The sequence below is a fragment of the Orcinus orca genome, chromosome 4, assembly GCF_937001465.1.
Source record: "Orcinus orca chromosome 4, mOrcOrc1.1, whole genome shotgun sequence".
NCBI lineage: Eukaryota > Metazoa > Chordata > Mammalia > Artiodactyla > Delphinidae > Orcinus > Orcinus orca.
This window is the reverse complement of record NC_064562.1, coordinates 52,190,245-52,209,998: the sequence shown is the minus strand read 5'-3', so window position 1 is coordinate 52,209,998 and position 19,754 is coordinate 52,190,245. Positions and strand designations below refer to the sequence as shown.

The 19,754-nt window shown below is 38.0% G+C and overlaps 1 protein-coding gene and 1 long non-coding RNA gene across 9 annotated transcripts in view; one reads left to right on the top strand and one right to left on the bottom strand.

Moving 5' to 3' along the window:
* Positions 1 to 19,754, bottom strand: part of LOC125964348 (uncharacterized) — a 725,473-nt gene that overhangs the window by 405,673 nt on the left and 300,046 nt on the right. The gene's annotated exons all lie outside the window — the stretch shown is intronic.
* SLC4A4 (solute carrier family 4 member 4) overlaps positions 1 to 19,754 on the top strand; it is a 351,509-nt gene that overhangs the window by 282,966 nt on the left and 48,789 nt on the right. For all 8 annotated transcript variants that reach the window (XR_007477305.1, XM_033412501.2, XM_049709597.1 and 5 more), the window contains 2 exons: positions 1,110 to 1,180; positions 13,348 to 13,539. Coding sequence is in view for 7 of the 8 variants with exons in the window: in XM_033412501.2 (XP_033268392.1) it covers positions 1,110 to 1,180; positions 13,348 to 13,539 (263 nt within the window). In the remaining variant the exon portion in view is untranslated. The remainder of the gene's footprint in view (positions 1 to 1,109; positions 1,181 to 13,347; positions 13,540 to 19,754) is intronic.

Sequence of the window (19,754 nt, the reverse complement as noted above, 5' to 3'; positions counted from 1 at the left end):
GTTAAGTGCCAGACTGGGCAGATTCTGGGAAAAAGCAGTGAACAAGCCATGCCCCTTTTCTTCTTCCCTCAGGCATCTTATATTCTAAATTGAAACAGTCAAATAAACCTGTTTGTTTCTTCTTAGAAGTTTATATAAGTGAGACCTAAAACATGGCAAACTAAGAAGACAGGCTAGAGGTCTGGGGGCCGGGTTGGGGGGCACTCTGGGACCAAACAATAATTAGCAATTTGGATGTTAAATGAACTTTGTGAGCCTCAAAGACAAAAACTGGGTAAGTGTTGTTTCATAATATTTCCATAAATGAGGGATAGTCTCTGCATAACAATTTATTTTCTAATACATAAAGCTTCAAATAATAGGAAAAGAGCTTATCCGATAAAGAAAAATCTTGTAATTATAGAATACTTTTTAAATCCTGTGTTTTAATTTTAGACTCATAAGTAGAAAGGAAGCAATGAAATATTTCAAAGAGGAGGGTTGGTTTAATAAATAAACTAGGTTCTTCTGCAAGTGACATCTTCATAAATCTACAAAGGATGCCAAACTGTATGAAAATAATTTAAAAATTAGATTAAATATTCATGATCATTATAATAATACATTATATATAATTTATTATTTAGCACTTTTTTGTTTTCACACATTTTGCAAAGATATACTCTCATATGAATTCCAAAGTTCCAAAATCAGCTGATTCTTAATTAGTAAAGCTTCAATTCATGAGATTTGACTGTGCGTGAAGCCGGTGATCAACTTCCTCACTTATTAACAGCCATTTCTTCCACTAGGCAAAATATATTGAGTGCCTTTTAGTAACATAGAAGTGTTGGGTTTTTGTTTTTAAACCTGAAACAGTACAATATCATCTCCTTAAATATTTGTCGTTGTTTCTTATCAGATTAGAGCACAAGAGACATCCAAATTTTTGGTTGTTTTATGTAGGTGAAAGGTGAATACAGTTATAATAAAGAAAAACTTATTGTGCCTTTATGTTGTTATTGAAGACCTTTTTTTTAATGCCTAAGCCTGCCTGTTTAGATTCCTAAATATGCATATAGGTCACTTTAATTTTATTTTTACAGTAAAAAATGGTCTTTTGCTTACAGTTAATATCTCCATGTCAAATGATACCACATTGGCTCCTGAAGATTTGCCAACTGTTTCTTCTACTGACGCAGTAAGTGGCTTAGTATTTCAAATCATTTGCATATTATACACTCTAATAATATTCATAAATGATGTCTCCCACCACTCAGCAAGCCTAGTCTGAACACATATTTAATAGTCAGTGATGGTAGAGGGACAAGAAAAACATTTTCTGTACTCTAGTCAGCTTTTTTTCCTTTTCTTTTTTCTTTTAAACTTAAGTGCACTTAAAGTGCAACATACTTTTCAAACCTTCTCAGGAATTTGACTGTTATGTCCATTAATTGTCACCTTGAAATATTTTCACAAGGGAAAGTGAGCGAAGTTGCAAAGTGATAGCGTAGTATCCTCTCTTTGTTTCTAGTACGATTATGAATTCTTCTGACTACCAGATGGTGCTGTGTTCCCTTCACTGAGGGTGACTGTAGCAGGACACTTCCCGTGTCACTTAGAAAGGACCGTGCCTCTGTCACATGATATCCTTTCCCATGGTTTGTAACCAAGGATCTTTAAGAGACTGGAACTAAGCTTTAAAAATGAGCTGTTTTGCATGGAAGGTCACACACTGGAAGAAGACTTTTGTGTTAGAGAAAAAGGGGAAAGTGCTGTTTCAGACTTGTAATTGTGTTCCTTCTACACTGGATATGGAATCTTACCAAAGAATATCAATCTCTCAGTTATAAAGACAGAACCCATACATAATACTTTGTATTGATCGAGTGCCCATCTCTCAGGAGACCAGAACACTTCTGCAGATATTATATAATCAGTGCCCACAACATCCCTTTCAAAGATGATGCTTTGTATCTTTCCTGGACAACTCTCACTTGACCCTGTTTCTCTCTTGTTTTCATATTCAATGGCTCTCTTGACTTCTTTCCTTACTGTTTTCTCTGACTTTCTCCAAACTTTGCCTCTCTGTTTCTTCCATGTTTGAGAGCGTGTGTGTGTGTATGTGTGTGTGTGTGTGTGTGACAGAGAGAGTGTGTGTATATGAAAGAGAGTATGTATATGTTTTAAAGGCCACATATAGAAGAGAGTTCAGTTTTCAATCTTCAAGCCAGTAAGCCAGCCTAGTGCCTAAAAGGATGTGACTAAAACACAGAGAAAAATACTTCCTTCTAGACTTTTAAGGAATTTAATTAAAATCTAATTAAAAATTTAAAATATATATGTAACTAATTAAAACAGTAAGTTCATTTGCAATAAAAATTAATAAAATACTTCCAATGACTTAAAAAGAGATTGTTTCCTAACTTGTTTTTGTAACTGATCAAGGAAAGCTTTAAAATTAATGAATTTTTTAAGCCCTGTCTTTGGGCAAGTCCTGGAGAGTCTAGTAATTGATATGTAATTGTAATAAGATGTCACTATAAGATTCATGGAAAACAAATGGAAGTTGTGGTTGACTTCTGGTACGACCATGACAGAGGACATAAAGGCACAATAATGATGATAATTTAGCTACCATTTATAAAGCATCTACAAGAGACCAGGTGTTTTATACATATTATCATCATTATAAACCTTAATATGTATTGTAATCATTAACACAACCTACTGGGCATAATTATCTCCATTTTATAAGTGAGAGCAACTGAAGCTCCAGAAGATAAATAACCTTTCTTGCTCTAGGTCACATAGCGATAAGTTAGTAGATCAAAGATTGAACTGAAGTTTGGATGGTTCCACGACCTGTGCTATTGCTAATGCACCATGATGCTTCAGTGTTTGCAAATTGGAATGTTTACTATTGTTTACTTTTTTAGTTCCTATGAATGCTCTATACTCCAGGGCAGCAGTCCCCTCATGTGTGTATCAGTTGCACCCCTTAATTAAAACGTTAAGTTGCTATGTCCAGCACCTCGAGAGAAGAAATTAGGGAAAAATATGTAATGTGTGTGTGTATGTAATTTTAAAGGACCACTTTTATTCTGTTCTTTATTTCTCCTTTTCTCTCTGTATCTATTCCTTTATGTATACTTTTCATAAACACACACACACACACATATATGTGATCCAAAAATGAGTGTTAGAGAGGTAATACGATTTATTGTCATCACTTATAGCACCTACTATTGAGCACCTACTAGGGGCCAGGCTCTTTACATTAATTGTTTATAATCCTCACAATACCTTTGTGAGTTACGACGTTACCTGTATTTTATAGATGAAACGGAGGCTTATAAAGGTTAGCTGACTTTCCGAAGGCCATATGACCAGTATATAGTAAAACCAGAATTTGGACTCAGGGCCTTCTAACTCCAAAATCTACATATTTCCATTCTTTGGGGAAGCAGAATAGCATGTCCTGTAGAAGGATTTACAGGTACTTAGTTCTCATGTCAGACTGGTTGCAAACGCAGTGCCCCACTACTTTAAAAACAGGCTGTGGAACCTTCTCAGCTTCCCATCTGTAAAATGGTGATGATAAGAGTATTCCCTCAAAGATGCTAGAAGAGCCAGATTAATAAATAGGCAAAACTTCGCAGAGTGGCTGGCACATACTTGTCTCTCAATCAATGTTAGGTACTGTTTTTATTCTATTTAGGTGTTCTTATCATTCTACTGGGCCGTTTGTCACCAAAACTCAGGTTGGTGGAGAGAAGAAGTTGAAAGCCACTGCTTCTGACCACCTACTGGGCCCTCTGTGTGTTTGGCCACACTAGCTCAGTTCCCCTGAGCCTTTCCTAAGACCTACAGTCAGCAGGACTTTATTTCCTTCTTTTCATTTGGCCATAATTAGATCATGAAAGAAGGTGCTGTAAGAGTGATATGCAGCCCCTGGGCACCCATGAGACGCCCTCTCACAAGGCCCTAAGAACATCCTGTCAGAGGAAGGAAGGTCTTTTCTTTTCAGCTTCATTAGCATGAAGACAAGCTTTCTTCTTCCTTGTGGTATGGGTTTGTTTTCTGGGGGAAACAGCAGGAAAAACGGGGCATGAGAGCATTTAGACAGAAGTTAGAACTCAAGAATAACCACCCTTCAAGATAAAAGCCAGATTTTCCATTATTTGCATTTATTGTTGGAATCATTGTGTCTTTAAATCTTCTCACCTTCATCAGTTTTCCCATTGATTTCTCACTTCAGCCTGCAAAACACAGCTCTTTAAAAGGTCTCTATAAATCTTTGAGACCAGCCACAGCTTATCCACACTGTATCTAAGCAATTAGTGTTGAGATTTGCTGGCTTCCACTTACCAGCTCTTAGAGGGAGAGAACAGATTTCAAAATCTAATGTCAGAAGCTTCTCTTCTGAAGATGTGATAGAATGGATCGGTTAGTATTTGTCTTTCATGTTAGATTCCTTTTTGTTTTCGTTTTTTATTAAATTGAGTCATACCGTAAAAGACACAGTTCTTATGTGCTCATTGCAATGAGTTTTGACAAGTTTTTACCTCATGTAACCACCACACAAAACAAGATATAGAACATTTCCATCATCCCAGAAAGTTCTATGAAATGCTCTATTTCCTGTTTTATGCCCCAGCTTTTTGAGCCTTGGGAGATCTTTCTTTGCCAAACTGCTCTGCCCCCCGCCCCCGCCACCTTCAGAGGGCAGATGCCTTAGCCCTTTCAGAAGTAGCTGAATGCCACGGAGGGGTTTCTCTCTGCTCTCCTGCCCTGCTTCCCATCTTAGGAAAGTGGCTTTCTTGCATTTGATAGAGACTCTGTGTCTAAGAGGGGTTTCTCTCAGCTCTTCTGTTGAATCTCCAGGCTTTTCTGAACTATCTGTGCATTTGACAAAGACCATTAGAAAGTTTGCTGGGTGGACGGATGCAGGCTTTCTCGACACCTGAGACTCCACAGAATTCCAACGTGTCACCCCAGACTATAGGCAACCATTAAAAATTCATTAAAGATTTGGCTTATTTCTCCATCCCTCCATCTACAGTGCATTTATCTTCCACCTGCTACTCCGCCAGGGATGAGGCGGCCATGGATCTCTTCTCTCCTATGAAGGTCTTGTAACTTTGGAATTTAGTTTATTTAGGTTTCTTTGCATCCTCATCTCACTGGTGGAATTTTTTTAAACTATGATTTTATAGCTTATCCTGCTTGCTTTTATTGTTAGGTTGGGACAACTAACAGTCTCCTGTAACTTTCTATATCTTAATCATAAGTAAGCAACCAATTAGTTTTGGTATTTCACAACAGTATATATAACTACAGTCACAGCTCACATACATCCTGTAGACCATAAAGTAAGATTGCAGATCACTGCAAGTCTGGCTTACCCACTGCAGGGAAAAAGTCCTAAATGAGTACATTAACCACTTAACCTTGAGACTTTTATTTGTAGCATTACCCTCATTTATATATATGTTTGTATATAAATATACGTGTATGTGTGTTTAAAGGCTTATATTTTACCAGTTGATACTCAAAGAGAGCAATGTAGACTCTTTAATTTTTATTTTTGAATTTTTTTGCTTATTGTATTACCCAATGAAGCATATCATGATAGTCTACATGGAGATGCTGTTAATCATGGGCCTAAGGCCTGTTACAGTCTCATAAACACCGCTTGGCAGTCAGACATGGAAGTAAAAGTGCTGTGATTTGATGTACCTTCAGGGTGATTCTAGGAGCTAACATTCATTTTCATGGGAAATGGAATGTCATATTAATCTTCTTGTGCATAGCATCCTTGTGATTTTCTCTCATTAAGAAAGTGAAGTGCAAAAACGATTCTGTCCTTAAATCTCCTTAAAGAGTACATGTTCCTACTTTAAAAAATATTACGGAAAATTTTAAACATGCACTAAAATAGAATAGTACAATAAATCCTCATATGTACACATCACCTAGCTTCAATGACTGTCAAAATTTTTCCCACTGCCTCTCATATATCCCCCACTTTTGTCTTTGCGGAGACTACTATGGTGTTTTAAATTTTAAAATTAATCCTTCAGTATACATTTTACTTTTAAGATTTATAAACATATTCACTCAATACAAATAGGGTCATCCTCTAGAAAATGAGATCCATAAAAATAGGTGGAAATTTCTTTTCATGAGATTGACCTCAGTTAAGACCATCAGCAACTTGGTCCCATTTCCTTTGCACCTTTTTTCTCACTACCCATTTACACAGACACTCTACTCTGGTCCACTCACTGTGAGTTCCTCTTCATGGTGAGCATTCAATAAGTGGTGCCTAAAGGACTTACTGGATGAGTGAATGAAGCATCATATGTCCCCGAATCCGCATCTTTGCTCATGGTGTCTCGCCATCTAATGCTTTACCTCTTTGTTTCTGCCAATGCAGAAAGAAATATACACCCAAAGTTTGTCACTTTTATTCCCCTCTTCATTGGCTTTTGTTACTCTCTCTGTCATTCCTTTCTAGTTTTGTTGTCCTGCCACACTTCTTCCTACTGCCTTTTGAGTATGAGAGTTCTACAAAGACCAGTTCTTTTTTCAAGGTGCAGTTTAACTTTTGTTTTCCCTGTGCTCAGTGAAATTAATCAGTCCTTCTTCTGATCTAATCATCTCTGTACCATTCATTTAGACACTTGCTTTTGATGCCTTGAATTATTAGTTAATATTTAAGTGGGCATATTTTATTTCTCCAATAAAACTTTTAAAAGTTGTTGTTTTTATTCTTCTTTATTGTTCCCTTAAGGCTTATCTTAGTTAGCCATGTAATTGGGGCCCAGTGCATTTTCTGTTTACTTTTGGCCACATTTTTCTACTTTCTCTTTTGTTACTCAAAATAGCCTATAGCTAACTGAAATAGCATCACCAGAGTTAGAAAAAAAAATAGGGTCCCAGTTACATTTGAATTTCAGATAAATAATGAACAATTTTTTTAGTGTAAGTATGTCCTATATATTACATAGAACATACTTATACTAAAAATATTATTCACTGTTTATTTGAAACTCATATGTAACTGGGAATACTGGATTTTACCTGATGATCTAAATTGAACATTTTTTTTACTTTAGTTTTGTTCTCCAGATAGAAAGAGTAGATACACTGATAGATATCTTCCTTAAATATGTCAAATATTTGTGTCTTGATGAGTGATTTCATTCATTCAATTAACAAACATTTCTTTTGGCGCCTGCTGTATCCTAAACTGAATTCTTCCCCTGTCTTTGCTCTTCTTTCTTATTTTTTGGTGACACACAGTCCCTTTGGTCTGCAGGCGTTACACTTTTGTCATTTCTGGCTTTTACCCATCCTGTCAAAAGAGGCCAAATCCTTGTCAATCTCCCTTTCTCTCTCTGCATCTTAATCTTTCTCCTTCCTTCCTCCATTCTTGTTTTTCCCAGCACCCCCTTTTTCCTTCCATACGCATAACTGGGTTCTTTCTCATCCACCACAAGCATCTCAAAAGTCTTCACCAGCCCTAAAGAACTTGCCTTGATCCTGTAATGCTCACATGCTCTAGCCTTTCCTTTTGTTACTGTATTTCTTAAAAATTGTCTGGAATTGCCATTTCAGTTTTTCATCCTCACATATTTCTCAACTCATTTCCCTTATTTGAACTCCCCTCAAGAAATTACCAAAAATATTCTAGTCACAAAAAAAACAATGAAAATAAATCAATGGATTTTGTTCAGTCTTCATCCCTCATTATCATTTCTGCAACTTCAGACCCTTATCAACCCTCCCCCACATATTACTATTTTCTCGTCCTTTGATTTTCAACACTGTGATTGTACTTTTCCTTTTACCCATCACTCTCAAAGTCTTTTGTGGTGTTTTTACTTCTGTTGCAGGTACCCTAGATGTTTTACACTCGTTTCTTCTAGCACACTTTCCCTTTGTAGTTTTATTAAATTTTATTACTCCAGTGATCAGCTCTTTGCAGCTGACTCCTTAGCCGATGTCCCCAAACTTGACATCTCTCCTAGATGCAGGTCACCAGACCCATTGGACATCTCTCTGAGCATTTGCACCTTATAGCACTGATGGTCTCATTGAAGGGAGCTACGCTGTGCTTGCAACAGGAGGTTAGAAACATCATGAGAATTAGAGATGGTGTGCTATGACAGTTCTGACAGGCAAAGAGGACTTCTGAGATTATATTCCCAACTGTTTTGTTATTAAAGTTCTGATTTAATCACTTAAATCCTGTGCATAGACTTTTGAGGTAAATATCAAAGCCATAGAGAAATGAGAATCACCTATAAGGAGTAAAGGACAGAGCGGCGAGATAAAAGTCTCCTGCATTAAGCTCAGAGGAGACAATGGTCGCTTGAACAAGAGTGTTAGCCATAGTTATGGGTGAGATGTGATGTATTTTAATATAAAGTCTTCACCATAATGTGACTTGCGAGAAAGAAAAGAATTAACAATGACTTCAAGTTTTCTGTTCTTAGAATCGAGGAGGATAAAGTTGCCATTAACAGAAATGGGCAAGACCCTAGGGGGAGCAGGTTTGAGGAAGATTAGGAGTTAGTTTTTGAACATGGTTAAGTTTAACATGCCTCTGAGGATGTAAGTACGGATGTAGAATAGTTTACTAAGAAGTAGGTACAAAATGATTAATCTTTCTCTGAATTGGAGAACATTTGCTGAGAGATTAAGAAATCACTGTTAATCCTGAAAGCAGGAAGTTGCTCTTAGAGTGAATGAAAATTGGAGTGTGGTTGAAATACACAGAGAATGTTGTATTAGGAGGACAGAATTATCTCAGTTATAACAACACGAAGGCAGTACTTCTGAAGCTTCTTTGCATCACTGCCTCCTTTGAGGTTCTAATGAAATCTTTGGTCGCTCTTCCCAGATAAATGTACATACACACAATGTTTTACATATTTCAGCGGATTGAGGGATTTCTTTCTTCTTCGTGTCACTTGACATCTACACTGGATGTGTCCAACACAGTATTGCCTTCTTTCAGGAACCAGTGTTATTTGGTTGTACATTTTCCACCATGACTTACTGAACTGTAAACAGAGTGGTTTTCATGTGAAGGATACTATTCACTTTAGAGCATTTTCCAAAGTTAGGAGCACAGTGATCTTCATGGTACTCTTTTGCAGCTATTTAAGTAAAAAGTCCTATTTGTAGTTGCACAGGAAAGTGAAGTTACTTTTTTCTGTGTTCCAACTGAGTGGTGATAGAGTTGAGATTGAAACCCATGAGGGTATTTTCCCAGTCGGCTGCTTTGATACATGTTCAGTATTTCCATGAACTAAAGAAGAATCATTTACATCTTTTTGCTTATTCTATGACTGAATTACAAATGATCAAAACCAGAATTATTTACAGTGAATCAACCAGCATCACAATCACTATTCATGAAATAATAAGTATAAAAGGCTGCCAAACAAAAATGTGTAATGAACTATTCTGATGAAATCATGAGATTTTTATTTAGTACAATAATGTAAAGTAACATAGGAGTCCTAGACAAGAGAGTAAACCACAGTAGGCACACTTTTTCTATGAAGAACCAGATAGTAAATATTTTAGGATTTGTGTGTCAGTCTCTGCTGAAATTATTCAGTGCTGCAGCTGTAGCAAAAAGCAGCCATGAACAGTGTGTAAATGAATGAGCATGGCTGTGTTTCAATAAAACTTTATTTACAGAAACAGGTAGTGGGTTGTATTTGGCCAGTGAAATGTTGTTTACTGAGTCCTAGATTAAACTACTCATGGTAATTTTAGATAACTTTTTAATAAGAGATGGGTAGATAGATAAACAGATAGGTAGATAGATAATTCTGCTCAGCACCGGCCTCCCTCCAGGGTTCACCTACTTTGCTTTAAAGCTGCTTACCTAAGGCTGCCTACATAGAAAACTTCTTGTGTCCACGAACATGGAGTAGATTTAAGTTTATTGAATGCAGAAGCTACACTTAGAACTTCTCTGTATCAGCACCCAGCCCAGAATGGAGCTCAAAATGATTAGTTGAATAATCGCCCCAATCAGTGGAATAAGTTGACCTATCTGGACCTTTCTCCATTCTCATCCTTACGTTGACCTATCTGGACCTTTCTCCATTCTCATCCTTACTTCACGTCACATGCCCCTAACCTGTCATTAGAGAACTCGGTGTGAAGAGAGCACAGCCTGGAGCAAAGAGTGCTGTCCGTGAAGATGATGACAATTTTTAAAATTGAAGTACAGTTAATTTACAGTGTTGTGTTAGTTTCAGGTGTTCAGCAAAGTGATTCAGTTATACATATGTATACAAATCTATTCTTTTTCAGATTCTTTTCCATTATAGGCTATTACAAGATACTGAATATAGTTCCCTGTGCTATACAGTAGGTCCTTGTTGTTTATGTATTTTAAATATAGTAGGGTGTATCTGTTAATCTCAAACTCCTCTCAGACTGAGCTAGGATTCCAGAGAGGTGAGTCAGGAGCTGCTTTGCGGTAGCCAGGGATGTTGAGAGACAGAGAGACTCAAGGCCTCCTAACCGTGTAAAGGCAGAATAGCTCAGTTTTGTCCATTTTAATTATTGGGGTCCTGGGTAAATTTTAAATGAAAAAGATGTTTCACTGATGATAAAAATTTAAAAACCATTAGCTTCTAGCAAGTGGCAACTTGTATCAGCGTAGTTTTTGTTGTTTTTAATGTTTCCTTTACTTAGGTAAGGCAAAATTGACCTCTGAAGCAAAAGATGTTATTTCTACGCAGAAGTATCTGTTTCATAGATAACAAAATGAGATATGTGATAGTAAAAATTATATAAATTGATATATGTGATGATTAAATCATAAGCTAATTATCTAACACTCTACTTTTCATCTTTACTTATATACATCATTAATAATGAGTCATGCTTGGTCTTAATGTTTAGTTTACGATATGGATTTTGCCTGAAGTTTTACAGAATTAAGATTCATTGATACCAGCTTATGCAGAATAGTAATACTGAAATAACACAAATAATATAGATGTCTTTTCAGTGATATTTAAGCAGAATTATTTTTAGCTAGTTTGTTTTATGGGAGTGGGAAACTGTGTGTTAAGATACAGATACTGATATAAATACATGCTGCCTAAAGTTTTTATACTGAAGCCCTTAGTGAAAGATGGTGTTGGAGGCTAAAATTTCTGTACAATGACACAAAGAATCATTTGAGGCATACAAAATTGTGTTACTGGCATTTTAAGTTGATGTAAACAAGAAACCATGTCTGTCCTGCACATCTGTATAGTTTTCACCTCAACCTAAATCTCTGTAAGAAAATCAATAAAACTGCCTGTTGGGGTTGTTTTAATGCAGCTTACCTCTTCTGGGAGCTGCAGCTATAAAGAAGGATTCTGCTGATATTAAAGTGCTGAAATTAAAGTGAAATTATGGTAAATTTTTGCTGGTTTTAAACCAAAGAAATCTGTTACCTGTTATGACCTCTAAACTCTAAAGGTATTATGCAAAAAATATTCATATGCAGAAATCTGAAAAACAAAATGAGATGTGATTAATCACCTCTCAGAAACAGACTTTAACAAAAGAGTAATTGTGCAATTCAGCTGTTTACAAGTTGAAACTAATATTTCAGGGAAAGATCTAGAGTTTTGGGGGTTTTTTTCCCTGACTTATGTAAGAACTTTACCTTTTGAGCTCTATAAAAATATGAACTCTTTCTGGTCAGAGATTCTTCTTTTACGTGTGTGACATTCTTTTATGACTAGATGACTTATATTAAGAGAATTCATGAATAGTAAAGGATATTGATGCATTTGGTGAGAGGGACAACTCTTGCCTCCAACGGACAGGAAAAGTTTTTCTTTCTATATTTCTTTGAAAGGTATTCTCAAATTACTCTTCTGTTAGCACATGACATACCCATTAGCCCTGCACCTAAGAGAAAATCCAACATCACGGCACCAGCAGATTCAGTGTCTGGTGAAAGTCTGCTTCCTGGTTCTAGACAGTCTTCTCATTGTGTCCTCATGTGACAGAAGGAACAAGGAGCACTCTGGGGTCTCTTTTGCAAGGGCACTAATCCCATTCATGAAGACTCCACCCTCTTGACCTAATCACCTCTCAAAGGCCCTGCCTCCGAATACCATCACATAGGGGATAAAGTTTCAGCATATGAATTTTAGGGGAGCCCAAATATTCAGACAGTAGCACCCCATTAGCATTGGTGAGTAACTGGCTGCAAGAGGGCATAACCTTCCAGGTGAGGCTGCTCTTAAGCAGCAAAAGGCAGTATTCTAGAGAAGGAGACAGCTGTGAGCTGATAGCAGCTAAAACTCAGCAGCTGGAGGATGGGTGCCCAGGCCTTATCCACTACACTAGCAAAAGGATTCTCTTGCTTATTGGAAACAGAAACAGGAGTGAGCTTCTGTCAAGAAATACAGCACTGACAACATGACAGCAGTTCACGAGCCAGAAGAAAATTTGAAAATTGACCTGTGAGCTTGAGGCTATGTAACACAGGGCTAGAGATCCCATACCCAACTCCACAGCCCATCACAGCACTCTCCAATAATGGATTCTCTTGACACTGACCTGGAGTCAACAAGAAAAGCTGTATTTTATTAGGTTATGCAATTGAAAAAAGCAGAGATCTCCAACATTTTTATAGTTTAGTTCCTGAAGTCACCAATCTCTATAGTTATTTAGAAAAGAAATAGCTCATTTGTGAAAGCTCTGGGTAAATTAGTTAACCAAATATAACCTTGAGAGCATTAACTCTATGGCCATCAGCTTGAAGCACAAGAATCTGTGCACTACAGAAATCAGTACTTTTTTTTTTGGCTGCTTAGTGCAGCCTGTGGGATCCTAGTTCCCCAACCAGGGATTGAACCCGTGCCCTCTGCACTGGGAGCGTGGAGTCTCAACCACTGGACCTCCAGGGAAGCCCCATCAGAAGTCATCACTTTTTGAACAACAAAGGTGTTTCAGAGAGTCTCACGTTTGGAGACTTAAGGTATTATTGTGTCTTGGTTTACTCTCAGGAAGGTTCACAGGAAAGAAAGACTTTGTGGTTTGTTTCTGTTGAACAGATGGTTGATCGTAGGGTTGTAGCACAAACCAGGTAACGGATTGCATCATTCTCATTGTATTTTCAATAATTGATAGCCTCCTGGCCCCCCTTACCTGTTATTCCATTAACACCTCCTCAGGTGTCACTTTCCAATGGTTTACCCTCAGGCTGTTTTACAGAGACTCTTAGCATAATTCCGTATATAGCCCATCAAGTATCAAAAGCTGCTTTTGTTGTGGCACAGTGTTCCCTAGAAAAATTTTCCTGTTTTTCTTCTTCAGCACCATAATGCTACCTTTGACTGGGCATTTCTGACGACGAAGGAGTGTTTGAAATATGGAGGAAAGCTCATGGGCAACAACTGTGGTTTTGTTCCTGATATCACTCTCATGTCTTTCATCCTTTTCTTGGGCACCTACACCTCTTCTATGGCTCTGAAAAAATTCAAAACTAGTCGTTATTTTCCAACCACGGTAAGTACCTGAGCTTTAAGTAATTTTCATTGAATTCCCACTGTATTAACAATAATACAGCTTTACAAAATGAAAAAGGCACCTGTAATTCAACCTTTCCAATATAAATTTGTGCATTTAAAAAATTGCTTTCCAGTCTGTGTCTACGTGCATACATATTCTTAATATAATTGCAGTCTAGCTTTGAAAAACCATCCAAGGATTTTGCTCACATAATTCTACCCTAAATTCTGACTGTTGTAATTCCAAATGTACTGAAAGAAAAAAGTGTGGTGTATTCTATACAAAAATGCACAAGTTAAGAAAAGACCTTCTAAATCCGTAGTGTGTTTAAGTACCTAAGCCAAAACTCTTTTCATATTAATCAGGAATTTTGACATAGAACTCTTTGTTCATCAGCTGCACATGAGAGTAATTGAGTAGTTGAATCATGGACTGTAGGAGTAAACTTGAGCCATGTTACACTAGTACTGGTGTAAGATATGAGTGTCATCTGAGCCAACCTTTCCTTCCCATAGTGACAAACGCCCTACTGTGGAAACACAGATAATTGAGCTGAGTTGTGCAGACATCCTGTCTCCCATTAATATGCTTAGGTGAGCTCAAAGTCAAAAATGTGGTTCCTTGAGAGACTACAAGACCAACATTTAGTTAATGGCATTTTGTGTTTTTACCTGCAGAACAAAACTAATCCTTTGCTTTACAGTTCAGTTCTCACTGTTTAGGGTGTCAATACTTCTTAGTATTGTTGATTATACCTCATTTTTATCAATGAGCTGCTCTCCACAGCTGAAATCTCATGAATCTCTCCTCCTGTGTTCTTGTAGAAGGAGCAGGAGAACTTTGGAAGACATGAGATGCAGTCGATAAAGTTCCTTTTCTTAATTCCTGGGAAATGAAACTGACAATTAATACGTTCACTTTCAGCTAGGAAATTTTTTGACTCTTTGATATTTCTTTTAAAATGGAAAATAAAGGGAAGGTTTGATGATTGTCTCAATCTGTTTGGGTGGCTATAACAGAATACCAGACTGGAGGGCTTATAAACAACAGAAATTTGTTTCTCACAGCTCTGGAGGCCAGGAGGTCCAAGATCAGTGCCAGCATGGTTGGGTGAGAGCCCTCTTGCTGGTTCCTAGCCAGCACCTTTTCACTGTGCCCTCAGGAGGTAGAAGGGCTGGGGAGCTCTGCAGAGTGTCCTTTATAGGAATGCTAATGCCATTCCTGAAGGCTCCATCCTCATGTTCTTCCTAAGGCCCCACCTCCTAATATCATCTTCTTGTGGGTTAGAATTTCAACATACGGATTTTGGAGGGTCGCAACATTCAGACCACAGCTGTAATGAAATGTCCCGAGCTAGCTGGCCCAAAGAATGAAACATTTCCTCAAAGTGAAATGTAGGAAGAAGCGTTCAACTTTGTCTGCCTTAAATGGACATCACGAACTGGTGGTCCACAGGCAGAATTCAGCCCCCAGACATTCTTTGTTTACTTCACAGTTTGTAAACACACACATGCACACACATACACACTTGGAGGCTTAGGTGGAACCTGTCCTTTGCAGGTAGTTACTGTCCTCACGACTCTCTGTTGTCTAAGACTTGGCTGCTTCACACATTCAAATTAAGTGCCTGTCCCTGAAGACATCTGAGCTTGTGACACCGGTTCACGCACTGGGAAATGTGCTTACTTGATCCACCTCTTCAGTGGTATATTACGTGTAGAACAGATTCCTGGGTAGAGGTCTTTGAGGGTGATTTCTTCTTCTCTATTGAGGTTTTTCCTTCTTAATTATTAATTCATGGGGCATTGTTTTTTGTGGGGTTTTTTTGGCTCACACTTTGGAAATTATTACCCTTTTTATATCTTTCATTTGCCAAAGTCTGATATTATTTAGGCATAGTAATAGGTAGAAAAGTAGAAAATTTGTGAAGCACTTGTAAATCATAGTTGGCAAAATAATTTCAACCTTAAGATGAATAGTGATGGATTTTTTTTTCCCCCCCAGTACGCGGGCCTCTCACTGCTGTGGCCTCTCCCGTTGCGGAGCACAGGCTCCGGACGTGCAGGCTCAGCAGCCGTGGCTCACAGGCCCAGCTGCTCCGCGGCATGTGGGATCTTCCCGGACCGGGGCACGAACCCGTGTCCCCTGCATCGGCAGGCGGACTCTCAACCACTGCGCCACCAGGGAAGCCCAATAGTGATGAATTTTAATAGACATCACCTTTTTTTCCCAGCAGTAATTCCCAAATTGATAATAGCTCTTTAGACTAAAAGAAATTGCCCCTTCTAAGAGCCCAAGCAGGTAATTTCTCAGACATTGATAAATGCAATTGAGAAATGTTGAAAAATGTTGAATATGTGAAAATAGAAAAATGATAGCATTCTAATTACAATTCCTATGAGAAGGTTCTCACATTGTTTACAATTGTTTACACCAAATTATAAATAAACAGGCAGGAGAAAATATATGTGATTTCTAAGGAGTGATGTTTAAGTGTGTAGGCTTTCACTCTGTCATCTCCCCTACTTACTTCACGTTTATAGCTAAATAATAATACATACATAAATTCATAACATACATACATGAATAATAAGAGCATTTTTTTTCCTCTCATTTGCCAAAACATGTTTTCATTTAAACTGTCATTTAAAAGGATGGTCTCTATAGGTAGGAGCACATAGGTTTATAGATTCTTATACTTGTATACTATATTCTGCAATTAAAACATATGCTTAAACATGGTAAGTTAGATAGTCCTTGACTACTGTGACAGTAATCAAGCCTAACTGTTACTGCTTCCTCGCTCACACCAACAATTCACGTGAAGCCTCTAAAATTGCAAAATGCTAATACTGGATGGCAGTGTCCTTGCCGTACAAAATGTCCGATTCTCCTTTAACTTACACAGTCATTGCTATCTTGCGCTCTCATTTCCAAACTTTTGCATGAGTTGTTAGTCGATGAAGACTGTAAACTGCTGGGAAACTGTTATACTTTTATTTTACTCCTCACATCAATTAGCACCAGGTTGGATGCAGGCTAGTACTCAATATTTGTTGACTAGTGGAAACCAGTCAAGTAGAGATAAATGCTGCAATTTATGGAAAGAGCACAGATGTAGGAACCCAGAAGCAGTAGATGCTAGTGCCAGCACTGCCATTAACTGTGCGCCCTTTGATAGCTAAATGTGGACTTTAGTCCACACGCGTAAAGGGAGAAACTTAAAGAAATTAATAGATGACAGTTAACATCCTTTAAACTCTAGTATTCTATAATTTTAAAGAGAGTTTTCTGATTCCATCTCCTAAAATAAGTTCTCTGTGTTCAACTTGTGCTTATAGCAATGATCAGGACTTACAGGTTCCCAAAAGTTCATTATCTTCTCCATCTTTATGCCAGGTCTGCTTTTGCAGCTGCTGCCAACCTCTCTCTGTGGATGATCCACAATCGCCGTGTAGCAAATTCAAAACGTGGGGTTGTCTTTCCACAGTGGAACGTCCTTATCTTCTGGTACTCCTTACCTCAGCTAATAATATCACCTCTCTTCACAGCCACCCAAGATCAAAATCTGAAAATCATACTTGGTGTATCAGTCAGAGTCCCAGCAGGAAACAAATTATACACTCAAATTAGGATAGTCTGAGGGGTTTAATGAAAGCATCATTTGCAAAGGTGAGATCAGGTTTAGGGAAACGGCAAGGGAGAGTGTAGTGTCTGGTAGCAGTGGGACTGTTACTATCCCTCACTCAAAGAATGTGGAAAAGGAGTGGTTGCTGGAACCTGGGGAAGACAAAATGGTAGAGAGAGCTTTCGTGAAAGGCCCCATGACTTTGGATTGAGGGGTTTAGCCAGTCTGAGGCAACCTCAAAGGGATATAGCTTTGGGAATCAATGCTCTGATCTCTCTCTTCCCCCCATGGCCTGCCCAGGCTGAAGGCTTCTGGAATCTGGAGAGCACGTGAGCCTATTGTAGACCACACAGGTCAGCCTCCCAAGGCAGAGAGCCTGGTGGAAAAGAGTAGAAATGGATCTGGTATGATAAAAGATGATATCCATCGTATTTACCTTTCCAAGTTTTTCTTTATCAAGTTAAACTCGTCAGCCCCCTCGATTATCCTGCTATAATCGCTCTCCTTTATATGTACACTTATGCTCCCCTAGTTCAGTCTCTCATTGCCTTTGCCTAGACCAGGGCTGGTTATCCACTCTTCCCCTCCGTCATGAAGCCACTGGCAGTCCATAAGTGTGAACACTTAAGATGAAACAGTTTGCCTTTGCTAGCCTGTCCATCAGGAATTTGATTTGTCTGTCAGGCACTTCCAGAGAGCCCTAATGCTCAGTGGAACAGGGTGGAGTACAGTACCCCACTGACTGCCCCCTTTGTGCTCCCCACCCCTTTTAGAGGGGTGCATTAGTCTGTTATCCCATACATTTACTCTTCTGTTACATCGGCCTCAAGTCTTTTGCCAGTGTTTTGGCATCAAAACTTCCTGAAGGAGCATCACAGCATAATCTGTGGTCTTCTGTGGCAGATGGCCTGGGGTATTACCAGGAAATGATCTTCCAGAGTCCCCTACCGACAAGTGGTGGTGCTCACGGAGCAGAGATGCCATCACTGCAATATGTAGTGGCAAAATGAAAGCAGTCAGCTTGAAGATGGAGCAGGATTGTGATTAGTAGAACTCATAAAGCCACAGAGCCTCTGAATTAGGCAGAATTATTGATACTTTAATATAGTCAGATGCAGTGTGGCTGGTTGATGTATGTAATTGGCATGAAAATGTTTTTCTTAAGGATCTACTTAATTTCCTCTTTTTCCTCCCCTTGGAAAAAGTAAGAGTTCTAACACGCCCATGAATTGATGTAATGGTAAGATTCTTTAATATCCTCCTGGTTGTTATTGTCATGTAAATAGAGAAGATCAGAAAGTGCCAGGTACCGTTAATAACTTTGGCAACTTCTGTGGTTTATTTAGATGACATTTGAGCAGAATGTTCTTTGATATCCTTCTTAAAAAAATAACAGTATTCTAAATTCTATAGTTAATTAGTATATTCATTCAATATTGAAAAAAATTATTTTGAGTCTGATGTGTGCTTGATACAACACTGGATGGTAAGGCTACAAAAACAAGTAATTCATGGGCCTGGAATATAGTAGGAACTTAATATTGTATTTGTTGAATAAGTTAGATTTTTTGAGTTTTTAAATGGGATGATTCATTTTGATCCTTCTGCCCTATTCATGCTTACTGTCTACTGTAGGATCACACTTTGGTGACTTCATGTGACCTAAGTAAATTGATGGTGGTCTTTGAGGAGCTGGCTTTATGGATGAGAAAAAAGTGTAGGGCTTCAGGAATTTCAGTGAAAACACAATGAGCATTTTAGTTAGGTGACACGTTAGTTTTTATCCATATAAAACACAGTTTAGGATTCTACAATTAGCTGTACTTTTGGAACCATGATTCTCAGTTGGCCTTTTGGCCTGTGACAATTCTATTAATGTTGGATGTGTTTAGTTTAGTTTATAAACAACTCTTTACAAGAATCAGGTAGCAGCCCTACTCTGTTTTCTTTTTCTCTCAGAAATTTTTTTGGTGAATGGTAAAAACTATCAAATTGAAACAAATAATGTATCCAAATATGAGGAAGAAATAGTGGGCCTGTATTCTTTGTCCCATCCTAGTGTTAATAATACTGGGTGACATTTGGCTGGTTCTTGCAGAAACATCAGACCACATCCTGCCATTGAAGCTCATTTGGAAAATTACTTTGCTTGTCAGTGAAAGGGAATTAGATTTTCAAATTCTTGTGTTATTTTGTACCAAGGAAAATAATTTTTAAAGTCAAATTTGTTTTTAATTCAAAACTCACTTTCATATTTTTTTTTCTTAAGAATGACAGAGGGTAATAGGTTCTGAACACAATCCAATCTGTTCAACATTCAACAAAGATTACAAATACTTAAGTTTTTGTGGATGTATAACAAAAAATACAGTCAACCTGAATTGAGCCCAAAGAAAAAAAAGGTTGGGAGCATTGTTTGGCCAAAGTGTTTTTGAGGGTTTTGTTTGTTTGCAAAGTCCCTTTTGCCGTGTGATGTGAGAGGTTTTAATGTCAGCATAGAGGTAGTCTGTGGACAGAAGTCATTTTGACCGTGGTACTTGTTGGTCAGAAGCACCATACAAAAGTCATCAGCATTGAAATCTAT